This window comes from Mchenga conophoros, linkage group LG1, assembly GCF_057382185.1.
Source record: "Mchenga conophoros isolate Kocher_MC1m ecotype Shallow Benthic linkage group LG1, M_conophoros_male_GT1.1, whole genome shotgun sequence".
In the NCBI taxonomy this organism is placed as follows: domain Eukaryota; kingdom Metazoa; phylum Chordata; class Actinopteri; order Cichliformes; family Cichlidae; genus Mchenga; species Mchenga conophoros.
Genome location: NC_140526.1, coordinates 31,377,562 through 31,402,357, shown reverse-complemented (window position 1 = coordinate 31,402,357; position 24,796 = coordinate 31,377,562). Strand labels below are relative to the sequence as shown.

General features: G+C 38.3%; 1 protein-coding gene across 6 annotated transcripts in view; it reads right to left on the bottom strand.

The window, feature by feature from the left end:
* csnk1g1 (casein kinase 1, gamma 1) overlaps nt 1-21,634 on the bottom strand; it is a 39,195-nt gene extending 17,561 nt beyond the window's left edge. For 4 of the 6 annotated variants that reach the window (XM_085275064.1, XM_085275081.1, XM_085275089.1 and 1 more), the window contains exons 1-6: nt 21,463-21,634; nt 11,328-11,738; nt 11,092-11,132; nt 10,146-10,215; nt 1,264-1,415; nt 12-246 (exon numbers count right to left, since the gene is read on the bottom strand). In XM_085275064.1, the coding sequence (XP_085131190.1) occupies nt 12-246; nt 1,264-1,415; nt 10,146-10,215; nt 11,092-11,132; nt 11,328-11,511 (682 nt within the window). In that variant the 5' untranslated portion in view covers nt 11,512-11,738; nt 21,463-21,634. The remainder of the gene's footprint in view (nt 1-11; nt 247-1,263; nt 1,416-10,145; nt 10,216-11,091; nt 11,133-11,327; nt 11,739-21,462) is intronic. The other 2 variants (XM_085275072.1, XM_085275107.1) reach the window with 1 other exon arrangement.
* Nucleotides 21,635-24,796: the final 3,162 nt, after the last annotated feature.

The window sequence follows — 24,796 nt, the reverse complement described above, 5'->3', positions numbered from 1 at the left end:
ATCATTCTTACCTTTGCCTAAGTGTGTATTGATGGACATATATCGCGCAGTACCAGTTAAGCTCTTGTGCTCCCGGTAGGGAATGTGTTTTTTGGTCTCGGGGTCGATGTACTCTTTGGCCAGGCCAAAGTCAATGATGTGAATGATGTGTTCCTTTTTATTTCCTTGCCGTCCAATGAGAAAGTTTTCGGGCTTTACATCTCTATAGATGAGATTTTTAGAGTGCACATACTCCATTCGTGAAATCTGGTGATGAAGAACACATCAGTCATGGTAAATGATTGGCCACTAAATCAGAGTCACAGTTATTGAAAATGGGTTTTTCTGCTGAACCAAGTTGACATTATTTTCTCAGTTATAATGAATTTCAGCATTATGGTTTATTTAAAAAAAAAAAAAAAAAAAAAAAAAAGCACGACAACTTTTTAACACTTAAGGTTAACTTGTTGCACTTACAGTGGAACCACTGTCTTTTTTTAGGAAAAAAATTAAAGGTGAGCAACATAATAAATTCATAATGTGAGGTGGCTGCGATGCAGTCTTTAGGAAACCTCTGTGCTGAGCTTCTATGGAGGTCTTTACATTTTTTTCAGAGGATATCTATATTACAAGAGCACTGCAGTTTTTGTGCTGACAAAATGAAACGTCAGAAATTTTGATGTGCATGACTTTGCGCTTCACGACAGCTTCCAGTCTACCCAAATCTGCCCAGAAGAATGCATATACTAACAGATTGCTAATTTGCATACTCGGTAATAGGAGAGTCACTCTCCACAAGCTCCAAGAACCTCAGGTATTCAGGCAAGACTTGTAAAATCAGCTATATGGACAGTTTACTCAATAAGAATCATTTTGTACTGGGAATTCTGGAGCATACTATAAAATGTAAAGGCTTGGTGGATTAAGCCTCTGAAATATCCAGCCAGGATAGTTTTTGAAACAAGGGTTCATTCCTATAGTATGAAAATGGATTTTACTGAAAATATGTCATTAACTGGAAATGTAAATTGTGCTGAACTTGCCATGCAAATTGTTAAACTACAGTAAACATTTTATTTTTTGATTATGAACTTGTTAGTCTAACTCCAGCTACTATATTAAGTAGCAAATAGTTTTGTGCCATTTCTGCATATAGGCTGATGGTGATTTGAACCATTTCATAGAAATTTCACAGAGTTTTTATGTTCAATGTATTTGATTTCATCAGTCATAGTAAGTGAGTAGAAGTTTTTGTGATGGTGTCATACAAAGCTCCAAACCCACCAGCTGAATTGCTATCATTAACACGGTCTTCAGTGAAAAGGTCCGGTCGCACAGGTCAAAGAGGTCTTCTAGACTTGGGCCAAGCAGCTCCAGTACCATGGCATTGTACTTCCCACAGGGCCCAAAGTAAAACACCTGAGGCACACCTTCTGCTAAAATACGAGGAGGAAAGAAATAAAAATTACAAGGAGACACAAACCCAGTAGTTGCCTTTATATATGTTATTTATTTTAAAGTATCTAAAAGTAATCCAAGACAACTCTCAAAAGCTGGGGTACTAAACACGACATACAGAAAAAGCTCAGTGTTTTTCATTTGTATACAGTATTTAAAATCTGTTTATTATTCCCGTCTCCCTTGACTAATGACGTTTCCAACTTGGGTCCAAGGTCAACCATAAGAGGCCCTCAAATGGACCGATAGGAGGAGGAGCACTACGAGGTCGTTGAGGACAGAGCGCTGCTAGGTAAACATTAACCCTGAGGTGAAATACTGTGTCATTCTGCCTCTGCAAGCTGAAAACTAATCTTTTCTCTGGCTCATATCACAACCTCCCAACTGAATTATGATCTGTCTGCTCTACTCACTCTCACTGCTCAAAAATCCTGTCCATCTGTCAACCCGGCTCTTATTTTACCTCTTGCCACAGTGTAATTTAGTCTTGGGTGATCAGTCCGATGCCACTGGAACTTGCATAAAGGCTAGTGCTCTTTTAATTCTTTGTATGTGTAATCTGGGAATGAAAGCTCCTTCTAACAGTTAAACTTGGGAGGGGGGGGGGGGGGAGCGCAACATGTGCACTGATTTCCTCCTGCAGTTTTAATTTCAATTATAGGCACGTCACAGAATCTAAATATATATTCCATCTGCAGGATTTACAGTTATATGCACATGCAATCGTAATTGGTGGTAACATTTGTATTCTTTGTTGTTATCCTGACCACCGCCTGAACTTTAGTTTCAAAGAACAGGAAATCAGGTCAAACTGTTAACTGCCTTCAGGGAAGCATGACTCAAAGTTTGGCTGTGCTTACTTCTAGTCAGACTCCTATTAAAAAGGTCCTCTCAAGAAACTTCAAAGGGAGATCCAATCATAAGGACCTTGCTATAACAGAATAATAAAGTTATACTCAGTCCTTGGACATACAGTATAATTGCAAAGTTAAAAAAAAAAAAAAAAAAGATCCTAAAGTCAGTCTTTCAATCATCAATCATCTTTTGCATCAGACTTTGAAAGTAACCGTCTTCTTTCTTGTGTGTGTGTGTGTGTGTGTGTGTGTGTGTGTGTGTGTGTGTGTGTGTGTGTGTGTGTGTGTGTGTGTGTGTGTGTTGCGATGCAAGTATACATGTAGATTAGATACATATGTAGATTTAAAATGCATCCATCATTAAAACTCCTCTCATCCAAACAACCCCTAAGCAAATAGTTTTATAGTGAAATCTAACAAAGCTCTAATAGTCCCTTTAAACACAACACTGAAATGTAAATTTGCATCTCTCTTTCAATGGACAAGCTTGAATAGAAAAGAAAAGAAAAAGTTATGGACAGGATGTCAGTCCCCATTGTAATGGTTTGGTTTATTATTATTATTATTATTATTATTATTAGCCATATGAAGGTGTGACGACACTGTTTGTTTGTTTTTCAAAATAATGGCAAAACAAACCGACAAAAAGCTAAATACAAATAATACTCCCAAATTTTGTGCACTGATGTATTTATATTAAACATGTTGCTGGAGACATTTGGCTTGCCAGCTGGGTAATGGGAAATGCACTGCAGTATGAAAGGTGGCATAAATGCTGTCAGCAAGCATATGGGCATGTAGGAGTCATGCTGCGCTCCATCCTGTGCTTCTGGACACCATTATGTAGTTCTGTGGGTTGCTAATTGTACCATAGGAATGAGTGGCTTGAAACCCTGTGTGCCTGTGGGAGGCCTAAAAATGTGTCAGATTGGAGATGTGCGGTAAATAAGTTGATAAACAGTTTAAAACAATATGGATCTAGCTTTTAACTAGCAATGGGGATGGTCAAACCACTGTTGTCTACAGCACAAAAGTCAAACAAACATTAAAGACTGAACCTTTTTGTCCACAACCACACACAGCAATTCCACAGGAAAACTCAAACGCTGTTGGAAGCTACCAATTTTGCAGGTACCACTTCTCTCTTTCAATTTTTGTAAACATAAAGATTGCAATGACTGCTCTGTGTGCTCACCTGGACTGTAAGAGTTTCTTCAGTATTTGCACAGAGCATAGACAAAGTCTGCATTTTCAACAAAGTGGACGGGATGCAAAAGTGACTGAATACGGAGAACAGCACTGAGGGATTGCCTTTATTAGAGCAATATTTTGAAGGAAATATGCACCTAAAACCTGCACAAATCTACACATTGCTCGTGAATGCATGATAAATGAAGACAGCTCATCCTAGCCAAGACACACTCCCCCATTTATTCACAGGTTGTGACACTGAAATCTGTATGTGCAATTTTTCAACCCAAAGTCAAGGATCAAGTCTTCCACAGGCCCAAAATGCCACATAACTGTCATTTCTTTGGTAGACATGCGTTGTGGACCAGATTGCACAACAAGAGTGCTGAAACGCATCACAGAAAGACTGTGTGTGAATGTGTGTGTGAATGGGTGGATGACTGGATATGTAAAGCGCTTTGGGGTCCTTAGGGACTAGTAAAGCGCTATATAAATACAGGCCATTTACCATTTGTAATCAGGTTAGAAGAAAATGAATATCTTACAGAAATTAATTTTGGATTAGTGTGTGACGCTTTCTCTGTGAAGATCGCATGTTCTCCTTATGCATGCGTGGGTTTCCTCCCACAGTCTAATATAACGCAGGTTTGGTGAATTCGTGACTCTAAATTGACTGTAGGCGTGAACTCCCTTTTCTCACTATGCTCTGTGTGTGTGTGTTTGTCAGTGTTGTGAGAGACTTTATTTGTCCAAGACTGTACTGCGCTACGCGTCAACCACTGTAAGCTAGGAGAGACTCCAGCCCGCCATAACAGGATAAGCAAATCAAAGACTGGTGGACAGATTTTTCCACTGTATATTACTAATGGGTGGGTTTTACTGAGAAAATTGTGAGCAGGCTCCTCGTGATGGTTCTACAGCAGCTCCACACCAAACTCCTGGAATACAGCCAGCTCCTGCCTGATGCAAGATTTTGCACATCGTGCAGATCCATCTTTGATTGGCTGCCTGCACTACTGATATAGCCTGCGATTGGTTGCTCAGCTCTACCCTCAAATCAACATCAAGCTGGCCCCTTTCAATTTCTAACAGACGTATTTGCTGGCTTGCTTCTGTTGTTCAGTGGCTGCTTTCCCTAAACCTGTGCAGATGGCTGTCAATGTGCTCATTTGTTGGACCAATTATTTGACTACTGTGGCATTTTGTTACACATATTTGCATTTCACCTGTAAAAGCTCAACAACCAGCATATCGTTTTTGCTGTTTTATTAATTAATTTGAAATAAAATCTGAATTCTTTTAACGGTTTCGTGAAATAAATATCATTGTTAACAAAAAACAAACAACAACAACAACACTAACATGCTTTTCCATATTTTCAGTCTACATACTGTTATAAATGGATGTGGACATATTTACCAATAATGCAGTATGAAATGCAAAGCAATAATGCAGAGCTAAGAGCAGAAAAAAATGGCCTTGAGAGAGTTAACAGAGTTCAAGCATTACTCGCATATATGCGAGTAACAGAGTTCAAGCATTACTCGCATATATGCGAGTAACAGAGTTCAAGCATTACTCGCATATATGCGAGTAACAGAGTTCAAGCATTACTCGCATATATGCGAGTAACAGAGTTCAAGCATTACTTGTATATATGCGAGTAACAGAGTTCAAGCATTACTCGCATATATGCGAGTAATGCTTGAACTCTGTTAACTCTCTCAAGGCCATTTTTTTTTCTGCTCTTAGCTCTGTCTGATGTCATAAAGAGTAAAGAGCCAGATCTCTCAGGCACACAGAGAGGCAGCCAGTCATAAGAATGGAAAACAGGGAGGGTGGTCTTAAAGATGAAGGAACTAAAATGGTTTGTTTCAGTCAGAATGAAGTAACGGTCTGCACTCAGGTCCAGTACAAGATAAACAAGGGTAATTTTGAACTGAGAATTGTGCAAAGCCACTCTAGGAGTTTAAATGAGCATAATGAATCCCCTTGAAAATGCTGTGCTTCCTTTAAGTGACAAGAAATCAACATCTGTAATTATACAGCAACTATGGTGTTAAAAACAAACATTATACTCTATCATTCTATGCAAAAATAAAAGCTGCAGGAAAATCCTGTGGTTCTTTTCGATCTTTAAGTCTCCCTTTAAACACACTCAAGAACATTGGGCTCTTTAATTTCTAAAAGCACACAAAAACACCACTTTATGGTTTCTCTAATCCCTCATTTTCTCTAATTATTTTCACTCAAATCTAACTGTGTAATGAAAGAAGCTCAATTTTCTTCAACATATATCTATGATTTCCCATAAGTGGACACACACACACACACACACACACACACACACACGATAAAACCTTTGGCCTTTTCTTTACATGTCGGTAACATCTATTAAACTGTGTCACCATTGGACATGTTTACTCGTTGTGCCCTGCAGTGCTTACAGAGATGGTGTAGTGTTTCATGACGAGGTCTGCCTGCCAATACCTTTAACAGCTCAACAATCTCCACCCACCCCTGAACAAACCCTCACGCTCTTAGAAACATTTTTGCCCTCCTCACAATGCTGTGTCATAATCTCACTGGCTTGTAAAACCAAAGCGATGATGCACCCCTGATTGCGATGGCAAATATTAACTGCAAGATGATGCTTGATTTTTAATTGAATCATCCTCATTAATATCCAGCGATAGTTGTTTATGCATCAGATAACAACACCTGACAGAGCAGCTGAGTCAAACCACATTAATTCATAAAGACCCCATCATGCAGACATTGTGATAACCACATTGGCTGAGAGGAATGTAGCACAGTACACAGCCAAGAAGAAATGAGGTCACGTTATCCCATCTGGAAGAAGAGGACAGAGGCAGGTTAGTACTAAGAGAGGCAGACCCACTCTCTAAATATTTAATGAGTTTCCGCACAGTTGGCCTTTTCCAGCCCTTGCCTTTGCAAAACAATAGCCATTATACTCCCTGTCGGGTTATCACATATGCATGTAGAGCTCCAAAAAAGCACATCAAAGATCACCCACGACACAAAAAAAGGCTTTTATTTTCCATGACAAACTGTTACTGGGGTCATCCCTAAACACTGTAACATCTCTATGTTTTAAAGAGCACATTAGGTAACAAATTAAAACCAAACAAAAACAAAATGACCTCAAAAGCTCGTTTGGGTCAATATATCTGATATGTATCCATTATTATTGTACCCATTTTACCAAGACAACTGTGGATACTGTTTTAAAAAAAAAGATTTTTCCATAGTTCCATTGTTTCTAGCCTTCACACCCATTTCCTTTAGTACCAACACTTAAAAAATGACTTAATTTCATTCTCTGTGGTGCTCATTTGATCCTGCCAACATTCTTGCTAGTGGTTGCTGTAACAGTGATGCGTCAGCAAATCCTGACTAATCTTTTATGACAAACCGAGAAGTTGTCAGTTATTGCTTTGCATTTCATTCTGAAAGCTAGATAATAAGATTTGTTGGGCATCTGGATAATCTGGAAAAATAAAAATGGCTGGCAGTGTGGGTACCATTAAAACTAAAATCACTGTTTCACACTACAAATCAAACGGTGCAAGGGACAAATTGTAGGCATTATGAGTGAATAACAATAATAATAATAATAATAATAATAATATTTTTGTGTTTTGGGCTGCGGGGTAATTGGGGTTTTTTTTAGTTCCTTGAAGTTTTTTTTTTTAAGTTAAGTCCATGACTAACTGGTCTAACTGGTTACAATAGGAGAACATTTACAACCTTAAGATTCACATTTCCCTATGAAACATCAAGACAGGCCAAAAAGCAAGTGCAAAGATTGAGACTTAGACTGGCCAGATTTTTGAAAGTACATGTCTGAATGAATGTTATGCTGCTTTGCCAAATATGTAAATAACCAACTCATTGCTAAAAATTCACCATGTCAGCTTAATCAAACAATGCAAGCGTTTTCAGTTTTCAACTGCACAAGCTACTTAGAAAAAAGGGAAAAAAAAAAAAAAAACGAAATATATAAGACTTGATAATATATATAAATATATTAAAAAAATATAGCCTCAAAATTATATCATGATTAATGGTGTGATGGAGAAAGAATAAAATAGTGGAACAAGACAAAGATGAAGACTAGTTTGAGACCATTTCAAACAAAAGAAAAAGCTAAACTTCTTCTGATGCCAGTAAAAATATACTATACCAGTAAAACTAAGCCACTGTTGGACAATGAATTATTTGTTACTGTCCTTTTCAGTAAGTCACAGAGTTGTATGCAAAAAACTTTGTTCAGACAGCTGCACCATGTTCAGCTGAGCATGCTGCTGACTTGCATTTTGAACACTCAATGGTGGAAGACAAAGGGCTTCTGAATATAATTTCCACTTTCATTCCCAGGTACACAGTTACTTCAAGAACTTACTTCCTGAAAGTAAACTATGAAGAGGTCAAAAAACAAAAAAAACTGCCCTTTATGCTTGTTTCACACTTGAGCAGGGGTAGGGCAAAGGCAATTCGCAGGCAATTATGGACTGACAGTCCACCAGCACAGAGGGTTTGTTGTCATACAGCCAGTCTGTGGGCTACTCTTACTCATGCTGTTGATGGTCCATCAGCCAGCCACAGAGAAGAGCAAAGTTACAACATACAAAGAGCTTTAAAACAACGTATTTCTGATCTTTGATTTATTTTTTCCCCCAAGCTTCTCCCACTGTCACTCCATTCCCTATTTGAGCCAACTCGTCTGACGATTAGGTCAGTCAAATCCTGATTGATTAGGACATGCAGCAGAGATTTTGGAGGACTGCACTAGAATACGTTTGTGGTGGGTGTTAACCCCTAACTGACACTTCTGTGAGACCATAATTTAAGCTTGCAGGAGACTGAGCCTTGCACTCCTTGCACTCCCTAGCTTGAGCCTCGCTACAGAGGCGTATCGAGGGGTGATGTTTCACATTATTCGTAAGGATTGGTGAATAGAGACCCGCAGACTGATAACAATGCTTCTGACGAGAACACACGCTGCATATATTGGAGATTAGGGCTGTGTGATATGACCAAAATCTCATATCCCGATATAAGACATTTATCGTCCTGGCAACGATATAAATCACAAAAATGTAACATTTTATGTAAATTCTGTGAATCTCGGGCAACTTGCGTGAAGTGTTTCCAGCTGGGCGTCCTTTACATGGAGTCCAGTGTTTTAACCCATGCATGAAACGATACATTTTTAGACATAAGTTGTAACGGCCACCATTTTCTTTCAAAGTTTGAGTCTAAGGTTTATTTTTTAGCACCTGACGGCTCTTTTTTGCTTCTCATCCATAAACTCTCTTCAAAATAAAGAATCACGTGAAAGAGTATGCAAAGTCTCAACAGGATCTTGAGCTTTATTGTGAAAGGTTTATGTGGGAAAACAAACAAGCGGACAGCGGAGCCACGCGATGGTTTTACCGTCGTTGTTGCTAACAACACGCGCTTGTCGGTCCGTAGAGTGGTTATATTAAATATAAGAGAAAAGAGAACTTTACGAAATTAATATAGCCGCTACAGTGACCATCAAAACAATGAAAAAAATATTGCCGTAAACAGTTTATTTTACGACACCATGAAACAAACGGTAGCGTCATAGGAAACTATAGACGTTTTTATACCGTCATCCGATATATATCGTTATATCGAACAGCCCTATTGGAGAATGGCTTGAGGACGGTCTTGTCAACTTCGACATTCCACCACAGAAAGAAAAAGCTGTTGTCCATGACAATGGTGCTAATGTTGTAGCAGCTGTAAAGATTTTGGTAGAAAAGCATGGACGGGCATCAGCAATTAGACGGCATTCACTGAGCTAAAGGATAAGCAGCTGCAAATGAGCACACCACAGCACATGCTTCAAGATGTAAGTATTCACTAGAATAGTATTTATCAGGTTACCCAGGCTTCTGGAACAAAGATGGCTTGTGACTACTGCACTGTCTGACCCAGCAGTGGTTCCACGAGGAAAACAACACTATCTTGATCTGAAGCCTAAACAGTAGAACCTGACTAATGAACTGAGCCAAGCCCTTGAGCCAGTTGAAAGGGCTACAGTAATCCTGAGTGGGAAACATTGTGTTACACTCTCTGTGCTTCAACAACTTGCCCAAAACCTGAAGACGTCCATATAGAGTTGAGTTTTGCGACTTCAGAAGCAAGGTTCGTTCAGGCTCATGTGCCTGAACTGATCACAGCAAAATACAAAAATTATTTTTCTGTTTCAACCTGAATCTCTAAACAAGTTCTTGCCACCTAATGAAGCATTATAGGTCCAAAGCACAGCACAGACTCTGGCACTCACTGCCAAAACAGAAGCAAAGCAGCCCAATGGAAGTGAAAATAGAAACCACCTTTCATAGTGAACTGCACCTGTGGCAATACTATTTTCACCCAAGGTCACTGTTCAACATGCTTTCTATGCACGTAGGCATTCATCCAGTCATATACACACTCCCGGAGATTAAAGTCAGCTTAATTTCAATATGTAACCTGAGAAGAGTAATCACTTGTTGTGGAAATGATGCAATCTTTAGGCCGATCTTCCAAAACAGTCAAATCACTATCATGAAGTCACATAAAACCACCAGACGGGAGTAGAAAACAAATCTGTGACCTTACCTGCAGTTCCAAGTGTTTTGTAGAACCGGTACTCTAAATGCAGCTGTGGTGCCCTCGACTTCACTGGTTCCTGAATGGTAAACACATCAGACCAGTGTTCAATAAATCGGACATAAACACTGGAATAAATGCAGTTTTAATGCTATGAATTTCACCTTGCAAATGTTTGTGTATGGGTCAATATTCAGAGCAACACTTCAACAAAACATCACATTTGAGCTAAAGAAAAATAGTTTGAATATACTTAAAAATATACCTAAAACAGTCACTTTGCTGTGCCCCCAAATTCTAAACTTTATTTCCAGTTAACTGTTCTGAACTTTCAAACTCAACACACTTTAAATTGAAACTTCTTTTTTTTTTTTTTTTTCCAGCTCAAGTGTCAGCACACCATACAATAGAGCGAGTAGCTAAAAGCCATTTGGTTGGTAAGCTTAATACGTTGATTCTGTAGCAAATTACAACTCTCTGGTGAGCAATAATAAGGGCATGAGTCAGGAGCCATGATTTCCAGTCCAGCAGCCGCTGGAGAGACACGCCTAGCTGAGCATCTACACCTCACTCACATTTCTCCTCAAGAACAGTTACAACACTACGATTGCACCACTGCAAATTGCAGTCAAAATAGCCCATCTGAAAATCACTTTAATATCAACACCTAATACTGAACACGGAGGAAAGACTAACAGTAAGCATCTGTTTTATTCTGTTTTCAATGTGCTAATCATCTAGTTCAGACTGTTATATTCAAGCAATTACAATAAAGCAAACCATGCTTTCAATGTTTTCTGTACCAACATTTCTGATCCTACTATTACTAATTTCCGTATTGGACCTTTTTCACATAATGAAGCGCTTTAAAAGTAATGACTTTAGCATTAAAATTGATTCTAAAAATCATCTGCAGATGTGAGAAGTCAAGCAATAAAAGCAAGAGTGCACTTACCAGTTTAATAGCTACATACTCATTTGTGTAGAGATTTTTTCCTGGAATAAGACAGGAGAGCAAAAGCATGGTTCAGATGTTTTAAAAATAAATTACACTATTTTAGAGAAAAGATAACTCTGTAATAGATTAGATGACATACTTCCAGCAACCTTTGCAGCATCCATGTCTGCTATGTCTGCTAGCAAATCATGTCCTGCATAAATATTTTAACATCTGATTGAGATTCAGCTTACCAAGCTTCAATTCGCCAAAGTTTCCACAACCGATCTTCTTGCCCACACGAAAATTTGGCCCCACCATGAGAACCCCAGAGGAGCTGGAGGAGCCAGATGGCCGCGACGGGTGTCCGCTGCGGCCTCCCTGGGACACTTTAGCGCTCCTTTGTCGGTCGCCATACTTGTCTCTTTGCTGATCCATGGTGAGAGCAGCACAGGTCAGCAGGAGCCTGGAGTGATGTACAAAAAGGCCTCCTGGGCCGGGCCCACCACAGCCACAGCCCTGGTCACTGGAGGTGCCTGGATGGTACAGTCACTCTCATGGGACAAAACTTGATGCAGCTGACCGACACTCCGACCTGTCCTCACCCTCACCTCTAAGAGATGTTAGGCCTCAACATTTGTCACAGGAAGGAGAAGGTGAAAGACCTGTAACAAACAACATATGGCAATACTTAAGATATTACCCTTTAATAAAGAACATTTTACCCTGATTAAACTCTTAAAAACCTCATTGCATCAAAAAGAATACAGATGATCACAGATTAAAATGAACCAGAAAATGAAACTCAAATGTTTAGGTGTTAGATATTAATTTTTTATGTTTTCTCTACTGCTATTATTAGATGAAAAATCTAAAAAAGAAAAAAAAAAAAAAAAGAGAGAAAAAAAAAAATCACACTTTACTTCATGGGGTTATAATACAAAAGGTTTTTTAATGACAAAATGAAAAATCCAGACTACATGTTAGGTCATAAAATTTCACTGATAGTGATTCCTCAACAACAACAACAACAACAACACATAATCTAACTTCCCCATAAGAGACCAGGTTTAACTCTCTTTGAAAGTCGTTTACAGGCTGTTAAAAAAGAGAAAAGGAAAAAACAAAAAAACAAAAAAAAAAAAAAAAAAAAAAAAAAAAAACTGTGTTTACAAGTACACAGTGCTAAACAAGGACAAATGGCTCACTCTAACAGGCTGCTGGGTGAAGAGATAGTAATCAGGTCACAGTGGTCATAGAAAACACAGCAGGTAGTTTGAGCATCAACACAAAAACCTTAAGTCATAGTTTGTGTTTCTGAAGGCATCTCACTACCCACAGCTAAACCCCGCCAGACAAAGTCAGAGGAGAATATTATGTAAACAATTATATAAAGCCATGTTGGCTTGCAAGGGCACCGAAGCTCAATTTTATGGACACTGATCCGATTGTTTTGAGCACTCAGTAGAATCCTTTTTGGTTTTAACTTCTTTCCTTACATGATTACATTAAATTATGAGAATTCAGAAGAAAAAAAAAGCAGTTAATATGCATTGAACAATTACTTATGGCATGTGCTTTTTATCAACTGCAGGCCTCTTGGGAAAATCCTGTTAACCATTCTCAACAAATTATAACACTGCTGAAGCACGACAAAACGTTGCCTGTTAATTAGGCCGATTGACTATTCTGCTAATTATTTACTCAAAATACCTCTTCAATACTGAAAACAACTTTTCGTGTTTTGAGGAAAAACATCAGCTACTACTGTTTTCATGACAATGCTGTAATTCCTGAGCATGGAAAAACTGCTGCTGAAAGTATTTGTGTGTGGGCTTCTGGATGACTCACGCTCAGTGTTGCCTGCACAGATCTCAGCATCAAAGACAGCTAGTTTGCTCTCAAGGGCAACTGTGCAGTGTTACTATTACATAAAACCAGGAACGGCGCAACATAGCTATAAAACAAGCTTGCAGCAAGGCCCAATGGTGAGCAGCTTCCATTGTGCAAATAAGCATTTTTAGGCCTCACTAACCCAGCATGCACCAGGGTTTACACCAGCTAAGCTAATTCGAGCTACTTAGCTGTACCTCTCAACTGCATCTGTTATGTTGCTCACTTTTACAGTGTTTGTAATGAAATGATCTAACAGATAATACATTTTCCTTTATTGTTAACTGCACAAAATGTTTGTAACTCCAGTTTAGTTGAACTAAACTGTAGTATTTAATTTCTGTCTATAATTATCACTAATTCGCTGGTGTCTGTCAATCCATTTTGCATCCGCATATGGCCACTTCTGGCTCCATGAACAATAGTATTACAAAATGTTAACTAAATCCTAAGTATTTAAGTCAGGATTTCACAACAGTTGATGGGGGTAGGTCCATCTTTTATATACAGAGTGTGTGTTCACGCGAAAACAGCTGCACTTTACTACTTTACGTAAAATCACAGATAACTACAAAACTAGCCTGAGCTAAACTGACCTTTGACCATTCAAACCTTTTATACCAAGCTTCAATTACAGTAAGCTAAACTGTATTCAAGTATAGCATGCTGTCCAAGTAAGAGAGCCATATTTTCGCTTATTTTTAGTCAGTTTATATGAAGGTTTCAAAACTAAATTTCCAGAAAATATAACATCTACAAAAATTAACCACATAACAACATTTGAATTCAAAGACATGGGTGGCTATGTGAATAAATGGTAAATGGCCTGTATTTATATAGCACTTTACTAGTCCCTACGGACCCCAAAGCGCTTTACATATCCAGTCATCCACCCATTCACACACACATTCACACACTGGTGATACAATAATACACGTTACACTGATGAAACCAACTTGAGCTGATCTCATCAGTCTGTCAGTCAAGAGGACAGCGCTCTGTATGAAACTTGAACATAATTTGATCCTAACTGAGTAAGTTTGTTAGTTTTTTTCTTTCCTTTTGTTTCATTTTTTTGGAGATAAAACATAAATGTGGTCTGTTTTATAAATGTATAATTTATTTTAGCCAGGTGCACTAGACTACCATAAATCATCTATGCTATAAACATGCCCTGGCATGCCTAACCTGAGGATTACCATGTAGAAACATCAAAGGCACAAAAATAATTCACGCTGCAAAAAAGACATTCAATCTTTAACAGCAAAGATGCACAGCACTAAATACTGTAATAATTAGCATTTAGTTTGGTTTATTAACTGTACTGCATGTGTTTTTCCTGATTAAAGGAAAAAATAGCTGAAGAGGAATAGGTCACATTATTACAAAGGTATCTCTTATGGGTCTAAAAGGACATACAAAATAAATCTTTTTATTACACTGGACACATTCAATCTGTGTAGATGAATTTTAGTCAATCCCTAATTAATAAAGACGAGAACAAATTTAGGGAATCTACTGGATTGTGGGATACTGTGGAGAATCAACCACTGTGAAGACCTGCGGTCTGAATAAACGGAGTCTTTAGTTGTGATGTAAGGATGGGAATCCCCTACCTTTATCCCGCTGGAGGCACAGTGTCTACTGATAAATGAAGCTATGTTTGAGGATACACACCTTCTGGCATCCTATAAAAGTAAATGTACTTCTTAGAAATAGATGAAAGGAAAGGAGTTTATAATATCAAATCCCAGATTACTGATTGAACTGTAGCAGTCAAAGATGTCATGTATTGAAAATAAACAAAAAAAGTATAGGTTGCTGGTGCTTCTTCAAATGTATTCTTCTAAATAAATACATAAATGAATGAATGAAAAAGAAATCTCCTGTCTACAATAGTTACTGTCTCGTGCCTCATGGTTCTTGGCAGAGATCAATAAAAGGAACAGATATTTTCAGACCTAGGTGACTAACAGACACCAGTCAAATCTGAAACACTCTTAATGAGAACTGATTCTTGTTTCCCAAACGCAACATTTCTGGCAAGATGAGAGAACTACTGAACTACAGTGTACATGTAATATTATGGATGTATATATTACATCTAGAGCTGGGCGATATGAGATTTTTTCATATCACGATATGTTTTTTTCATTTCAGGTGATAACGATATCTATCACGATATAAGCCAAATAACTATATTTGTAAGATTTAAATGTGCCGTTGCTCACAAGTAAAATGTGAAATAATCAGCAGCTTGTTTTTAAATATTTATTTCCCATAATAAGTTCAACAGGGTAGATGTACTTAAGGAACATGAGACTTTTTCAGATAAATAAAGGCAAATATTGCAAACTACACAAAAGGCAGCCGCTAAAGCGTTTAAGTTTCAAAATAGAACAAATGAAACAGACTAAATTGTCAATTCCACTTAGAAACAAAATATTAATTCTAAAAATAAATCTTAGTTTGTTTTACAGAAGAACAGACAAAACTGACTAACTTTTGTCAATATCAAATAAACTGAGAACTAAAAGGAAATTCTCAATCTCTCCTTGTTGTATAGCTGAGCTTTTCAAACAGTTTTAACAGTTACTTTAGTCTGACAAAAGCCGAATGACGAATTAGCGCTTCCAGTCAGAGACTGAGGCTACGTCCACACGTACACGGGTATTTTTGAAAACTGAGATTTTCTGTTTTCGTTTTAAAAAAAATAATCCCGTCCACACATAAAGGCAGAAATGAAGGAAAACGCTGCTATGAACATGCCAAAGCAGCAGGTGGCGCTAGATTCCTAACCGTGCAGAAATGTTGGCCAATCAGAAGTCTAGAAGCCTCGGTGGGAAAAAGTAAACAAAGCTGCGGCATAGAAGCAGAACCGAGTCGTATGTGTGGAGGGACAGTAACTGTGTGTATATGTAAGCATTTAAACACTGCAGAGAGTAGAATTAACAGTAACAGTATTGTAGAAATTCATTTCACCGAAACAATAACGTGGCGCACAGTGTGACGCATGCACCAGTTTATTGTATTTCCAGACTTGCTTTCAGCACAATTTACAGTGCATGCTACTCTGTTTTTTGTCAGACTTGAAATAGCCGAAATACCTTCACACTACGGAACTTCTATGGCTCTTCCGTTCGACAATCTCTCCGGCATTGGAACCATCATCTGTTTTCTCTTCGGTCACGCTCGGTTGATTTTTCTAGTCGGGACACTCATTTCCTCCATTATGCGCTGGCTCCATTACCCGCTGGCTGCTTCCCAAACAAACACACGTGCGGCTTGGCACTTGTGCTGTGCGTAGCAAGTCACGCGACGTGACGCTGCGGCTGTGATTGGTTCGGCTCTGCGCTACTGAATTTGGATCGGCTGACCTTTTTTTTTATTTTATTTTATTTTTTTTTTTAAGAGGACAAGAGCGGCGAGGTCTATCGCGATAGCTTAATTTCTCTATCGAGTAAAAGTTATATCGCGATACATATCGTTATCGTTCTATCGCCCAGCTCTAATTACATCCATAATAAACATACTACAGTTTCACAGTGGCTAGTAGAGATGGGCTACTGTATGTGAAGATCTGATATTGCTAACAATTAGCACTCAGTTGTTTGGTTAGCCGATGCGGGGCAGCCTGTGTGGGAAAGTCAGACCTTTTGTTACAGGTATTGATAAGCTTTTATTGGTAGCAGGGCCATTATCAATTCTGTTTACAGGTTAGGTTCTTCATCAATGACCTTGTTGATTCCTGATCTTTGTACAGTAAAAAGTAGGCCTAAAGGAGTTTTCAATGACAAAGCTACTGGGGGGGTTTTCGTTGCTTTTTAAAAATCTCTTAAGATGAAGAGAGAAGAACAAAACCAAGGTGTATAAAAGCTTCCCTGTCATGACTTTCACATCAGCATTTTGCTTCTCTATTTTAGCATAAATGTGTCTTGTTGCAATAGATTTTTTAAATGTAAGATATCATTCAAATAATAAATACTGGCGACTTGTCTAGGGTGTAGACCATAGGGTCTTGCCCTAAAGTAGCTAGCAAGCAAATAACCAAAAATCATTCACTCTACGTAGCTTTACCCCAACATCAACAGTCAGGCCTTGTGATCACACAAACGCAAAACTGGATAAGTAAACACAGAGGTTCCAAGTCTAATATGAAACACATTCTTTTAAAGTGGTATTGCTGAGTATGACCAATCAGAAACATTGATAATTCTAATGAAAAGCAGCAAATAATTTTACACAGGAAAATAAAATTCTATAATTAAAACAATAATAATTAAGAACTTAAACACATGGTTCTGGGCAGAGAACCATTTGAAAACAATACAACTATTGCCCCAAAGCAGGGGACCAAGTGCACATGAAAGGAGTAGTTTAACATTAAAGGCAATGTATGAACATGGGGGCGTTAAGCTTTGCTCTGAATTGAAAACATCTACGACATCAATAAATTTGGACTATCTGAAACCAGGAAGGAAACCTGGCAAAAATAAAGACTGTAAGTTATCACACTTATCAACATTAGATCTCTTTAATTATTATAGAAGAAGCAGTCGGATTACAATTGTTATTCCATTCAATTAATCTTTAGCCTCACTCTTTCATCTGCAGCCTTTATGGTGTTTAACAGTCTAAGAGCAATTCAAGAATAGTTATAATTCAAATGTAAGCTTAGTCTACATGAGAATTTAATATAAGGTTAATAAGTACAGATCGGTGTCCGGCATTAGGGTCATTAATTTAAGGCATACAGTACAAAATTATTTAAATGTTTTAGGCCTAAAAGAAAAAAAGCAGGTCACTCCTAAGAATCAATATTTCTTACTGAAGCGCTACTGAAGACAAAGACTTATCAAAAACCTTTCTATCTGCGCAAGGAGGTGGTCTGTGATATCATCAATTTGTGGTGACACCATGTTCTGGAGAACTGAGACTTCTTAGCTGTTAATCGCTTATCTCAAGTAAAAGATCAGGCTAGGAGGCAAACAGTGAAAAACCAGGGTAAACCCAAAAGCTGTATCACTAAGCCACTAATGTTGCATCATAGTACCGTCACCTGCCAGGTTGTTAGGCCCTGACTGATCCTGAGACCAAGGTAGGCGGCAGCCTTCAACACACAGGTTTAGCTCTAAAAACCCTGTAAGGTTTTCTTCCTGTAGCTGGAGCTGGTTAACAGGCGGCTCTCTTTCAGTAATTTCAGCTAGAGCTAAATTAGGGAGCATGAGCTTTTAGTCAGCAAACCACTGAAAAAAAGGAAGGGGGGTGCAATTGATTTGTAGCACAAAAGAGTAAAACAAAAACAGCTCCTTATCATAAATGAATGCAAAATAAGTAATCAATTACCCCAAATATTTTGTTCTCAGTTATTGGATGCTAAAAATACTTTTTTTTTATTATTTTATTTAAATCATTAAGCAAATTTAGGAACTCAGCATCCATCTTGAAACAAATCAGGTGGTTACTTTGAACCACCTACCTAATGAAATGAGCCTTAATTTCCATAGTTATTGAGATGGGGCATTCACATGTCTATAATCATAAGTAAAATCCTTAATAAAAACATAAACCCATACACTTGCAACATCTCTGTAGATAGCATGACGCACTGAGGCAATGTCACACTAATTCACATTATGGCGAGAGTAAGCCAAGAAAAGGAAAAACAGCACACTATGCTAAATATTTACTACCACAATGGATAGAGAGTTATACCTGACACCACACAGCTGAAACAGTCATGTAGTGGCCTGTCTTGCTGCTTGGGTACATGGATCATCCCAACACCCTGACTGACTGACTTGATAAGCTTGGAGAAACACATTAACAGTGGACTCAATGTCCCTCTGGACCTAATGTACAACTTCTTTCGTAAACAGAATAGTGGCGAAAGGTCTAATGTAACATGTCAAAAGAAGCTCAAGATGTAGTCTGAACATCTGAGAGGACACTTGATGCTAATCATATGATATGAGTTCAACTACATATATTGAGAAAATTATGATTTTGATTGATCATCAATCAGTACTATTTTTTGACCAGATGGCCAAACTCCAGCGGATGCTATATTTAGTTTTATCCTGCACTAGAACAGATTAGCAGTAAATGCAGCCTCCCTCCTTATGAGGGTATTGACTTTGTCATGGCACAGCCTATGTTTTATGATGTGCTCATTTGCACAATGGCATTTCATTAGACTGCATTAAAGCTGTCAATATTGTAATTATTCTGCTCTAATTATTGGGTTCAATAAGAAAATTTAAAAAACCTCATAAATATTTTGGATTCTTAAACACCAATGTACAAATTAGATTTGCCACTTCCTTTTTAGCTGAAAATAAATAACTGCAGTCACTTTGTAACCACTAAACTAAATCTCAGGATGCGAGACTTACAAACGATCCATTTAATGTACTTAAACCTTTGCATATTTTGAATACTTAAATGCTACTCTGTTCAGGTAGGGCAGACTGTCTCCACAATGGGGATATCCTAAATCTTTACAACTCTGAATGACGCTCACTGTGCATGAAGAGGAAATGTGTCATATTACTGGAGATGCTTTCAGAGTTGAGTTGTTGTTGCTGATCTCACATATCTGTCACATCACTGATATTCTCTCAGCTGAAAATGTGCATCGAGGCATTTTATTTTCTAGTTCTAATCCAGAAATGATGAAGGAGGAATGTGGCATTTGCAGAAATATCTAAGTAATGTATTATGACGGCATGTTTTCAGAGCCGCTGAAATATAGAAATGTGGAGAGAATCAAAAACTAATTTGTCTGCAGTCAAATCAGAAGCACAAGATTTTATTGGATTACCATTTACTGGCAATCAAAAGCTTAGGAAACTTCATGCAATTGGTTAATAGGCAGCTTTAACACTCAGAACTATTCAAGAGTACTTTTCCTTCAGTATCACAGTCAGGAGGCACTGAAAATATATTTGAAAAACCTTGATTACAGTGCACAAATGTGCCTGTCAAAATACTACGAGAAACCGAAAGATGCTTCAAGCTGATTAGCATCTATTAAAAATTACTAATCTGTTGACTTTTTTTTTTTTAAACCATTTTTTATGGAAACATAAAGGCTCTCAGTGCAGTAATTAACCTTCAGTAGAAAGATCAGCTTGAGAGGGGGGCCTGCCAACAGTGCAGACTCCTACTGTGGCCGTGCCAGCTAAAGGCTGCTGCCTCTCTCCTTAAAGGCAGCAGCTCTAATGAACTAGAACTGAATTGAATTTTTATAGTCCATGCTCTTCCTCCTCTGAGAATTCACACAGTAATAACAACAATAAATAAACACATAAAAATAAATTGTAAGCATGGCAATGTGATTTTTTTTCCTTAGGTTTGAACTAATGATTGTGCAAATACTGCAAGATCATCAAGAGTGTATCATGCAATTGTAAATTCACCAGTTTGAACAAACATGTTCCAGATGCGAAAACAAGTTTTTAAAAAAAAAACCTAATCTATTTGCACTTTGCCTAAACGTGGATCTTCCTAAGATGTGCAAACAGTGAGCCTGAGCTCTACACAAACTATTTCACATCATTTATTATGTTCTCACGATGACTTATACTAGACAATTGTTCAACTACTAATATATCAATAAAATGTGACCTTCAGAGCTGCTTTACGGAGCATGACACGCCGTTATTTTACTGCAAAATACCGATCACAAGTCATCCCATATTGATTCAGTAGCAAGACACTTTACTTTAAGACGGTCCACGTGTATTAAAATATGACTAGTAGCAAAGAAAATGTACACTGGAGGTACACACAGAAGTAAAATTTAAACTGACTTTAATCCCGAGCGTGCGCACCTGGGACGACCAGACCAGATCCAGTCCAACATTTACAACTGTGCCGACGACGAGCAGGCTGACAGGGGCCCTGGGTTCAACCTTTCCTATTGTGAGCATCCCTCACCTTGTAGTAAGCAGTCAAGGCACTAGGTTTTCTATGTGAGGAAGTGCTGGTTAGAGGCAGCTGAGGCTGATCGATCCTTTACCAGCAGGCCTAAGGTTAAATCAAAACAAGGAAGAGAGGTGGCAGCTGCACGTCAGCGTTTCAAAGCCAGCCGTATCATTAGTGTCGGTCACGTCGAGTAGTAGGTAAACGAACCATCAGCTTAATAAAATTACCTTCACGCCACCGTCAAACCAGACTGATCAGCCATAAAGCTAACGTTAGCAAACATTACTTAGCCACAATGGTTGGACTGGCTCAAAATATAGTGTGAGAAAAATCACAGGATGGACATTTTCATGTTAATTATGAAAACAGAGTAGTTTTAAAGGGCAGCAAATGTAGCAGCCCCTCTCTCTGCCTGGTGTCAACGCCTTAACTAGCACCTACTGATGGCTAGGTGACAGCTGGACCGAGTGCAACAAGGAAATTAGCTCCGTTAGCAGCGAAAACATTAGCCAAGAACCAAAAGCCTGCAACTAAATGCTGCTTGGCTAGCAAACACCTCAGGCTCACCTTCGCTGTGGGAAATCCAGACAGTCGGGGCACAGCTTGTCGTTTTTCGCAACAAAAAACGCCGCCTGTGATGGGGAGGTTTTCTGTGCTGCCCGTTGTTGCTGTTGTCTCAAGCTAGAACAGCCGAGCGGCTCTCTCCATTCTTCGTCTGCCTTCGCTGCTCGTGAGAGGTTCGAGCATACCGGATGTAGAAAGACGGCACCGCCCGCTTCACCACGCACACTTCCAGGTCACACTGAGATTGGCTAATTAGCGATGAGACCATTGACTGTAAAATCAGTCATTGGTCATCTTTATCTAATGCACAAATACATACTTCTATAGTTGTGTACCCTTATACACATGCTCTACAGAGAAAAGAAAGTTTTATAGTTTGAAAATAGGGGCATCTCAATATCAACCATATATATAATTTGTGCTATATACTGGGATATTTATAATTAACCTATTTACGTATATTAGAAGTATTTTATTAGATTTTGTAACTTAGTAATATTTAATTAAATTTAGTCAGTTACAGTTATTACTGTCTGGGACCAGCTGTGACCACATTACTTTGTTATCATGGATTAATAAAGTATTTTGATTATTTTATACAGTCATTGTGTAATGCATTACTGTTTTTAGCGATGGACTTGCACAAATTCTGGTGCTTGAACTTCCACAATATGTGAAATATAGAGCAATTTCAATTAAATTCGATTTGATTAACTTTCATTTAAATATCACCAAATCATAATAACAGTCACCCCAAAGTAAAAACACTACAATAATACACACACACACACACACACACACACACACACACACACACACACACACAAAAAAAAAAAAAAAAAAAAAAAAACAATCAGACGGTCCCCAATGAGAAAGCACTTGGTAACAGTGGGAAGAAACCTCTGGCAGAACCCGGCTCAGGGAGGGGCGGCCTTCTGCTGTGACAGGTTAGGGTTGAGGGGAGGAAGACGGGACAAAAGTCATGTTGTGAAAAAGACCCAGAGATTAATAAGATTGACAGTTCCATTATTTTTGTGAGTCTAAACAAATCCAGCATAAAAAAATTGTGTTGGTACTTTTGTCAATCAGGGAACTCAGGGTTGTTTTATTCCTTGAAGGAATAAATAAAAAAGGATGTAAGTTGTCTTATTACAAGGATGCTAAAGAGGGTGGTGTCAAAATATTGTGGCACTGCTTATATGTAATTTCTGTGTATTTTACACTCTAACTCATTTTAACCCTGTGCCATAACCTTCTACGTAACCTGATATGCACCTCTCAAGCAATGTAACTACATGTCAGATTGATGCATACCACAACGACTTGAATGACATGGTTAGGACGTAGCTTTCCAGCAGAAGTCTAAATCAAGCTTTACAAGCCAAGACTGGAGCCTAGCGCAAACTTATTATACAGACTAGCCCCACTCTGACACCAGCCCATTGGTAATTTTTATTACACTGTATTGCCCAATCAAGTCTCTTAACACAACCCTCCCTTACCTCGCTTGTGCACCCTGTAGAATTTGTTTTAGTGTGGAAGATATGGCTGATAAAGATGGAAACAAAAGCAAAAAGGTGGAGCTGAAAAGCTAAAAGAGCATATTAAAGCATATGTTGAGCATATGTTTTATAGAAAATGATGCTGGACATTAAACAAAATATGGAGTACTTAAAATGAGCTCAATCTGAAACATATGAAGCAGTAATATTAATTACTTTAACATCGATTGGGAATGTATTTCTGCAGAATAATTACTTTCACTTTTGATATCTTATGGAAAATTTTCCAATAATGCAATTCTATGTCTACTGAGGTTTTTTCATTGTGGTTTATTGCATCATTTCTTAAAGGAATGATTTGAAAAGTTACCAAAACACTAGTCGTTTTCGGTTAATAATAAATAATTTTGGTAACATAGTAGATATTTATTCAACTAAAAAAATTATTAATATTTTGTAATTCTTCAGCCAGGAAGAAGTGCGGAAAGTTGAAGATGTCCATATACAGTTTAACTTGTTAAATTGCTGAATAGGGCAGGAAGATGTTATGTGTGTGAGAGAGAAACAGAGTGTGAGCGGGGCAGGAGAGGGGGTCATCTTTGCAACCTATCTATCCATCCATCCATAATTGGATCTTCTACAGTCACTGTATCAAGACTCCAACATGTCTCAGAGAAAACACCACAAAAAAAAGTTTCCCCTGACTCTCCTCTCTGAGGTGACCAGTTAAATTCCCCAGAAGACGTATTATCCATCTGAAGGGCATTAGCTGAAAGTAAGAAAACCACAATCTAGAGAACAGGGTTCAACAAATGCAAGCAGAGAACATTTAACTAGAGGAGAAGTGCAGACAAATGGAACCCCAAAATAAACACTTGGAAGAAACGCACAATGAATTTCTCATGAACTGACAAGACCAACAAATTAACAATACACAATAACAGCCCAACATTTAGATTATAAATGAAGGCTGGGAAATAATATTTGGATAAGTACGGCAGCAGATTATAGACCTGAGAACAAGAAATAAGAACAAGATAAAACACATAAAGACCTACAGTGTACGCTTCAAAAAATGCACTGGAGAAATCAGGAGTTAGAAGACATGTACAACCAAGTACAACGGAGGAATACAGACACGAGGCAAAGCTAGTACAGGAGGCAAAATAAAAAAAGAACTGAAAGAAAAGCTTGAAGAAAAACAAGCAAAATTAGAAGAACTGTAGAAAAGATGCAAGAAAGTTGAGAGGGGAAACGCAGAAGCAATCGATGACATAAAAAACCTCAGCGCTCCAGGAACAGTGACTGAAAAAGAAGAAAAAAAACGCTTCTGCTTTTTCAAAAGGAAGGATTCTCCTGCTTTCTCACTTGATCATGAGGAGGCGTAGTCTCGTCTTCCTCCACCTTTTCTCTCCCCTTCCTCTCCGATCAGCTCTCTGTTGGTCTCCCCTCCCTCTTCATCATTTTTCACCCTCACACCCCAACCAGTCACGGCAGTTGACTGTCCCTTCCTGAGCCTGGTTCTGTCAGAGGTTTCTTCCTATTTAAAGGGAGGTTTTCCTCCCCACTGTCACCTAGTGCTTGCTCAGGGGGAATTGTTGGGCTTTTCTCTCCTATCTCTTTCCTTCTTTTTATTTGTGTTTTTCATTTTTTTTCATTGAGAACACAGGGTAGGGAGATAGGAGGAAAAAATAAAGACAAATGAATCTTTTTTTTCTTACATGCATCAAATCAATGTCTTCATTCAAGAATAATTTAAGAAATCAATGCCAAAATTACACATCTCCAAGTCTTAAAGACAATCCTAAACCAAATAGAAACAGCTCTGCACTGGA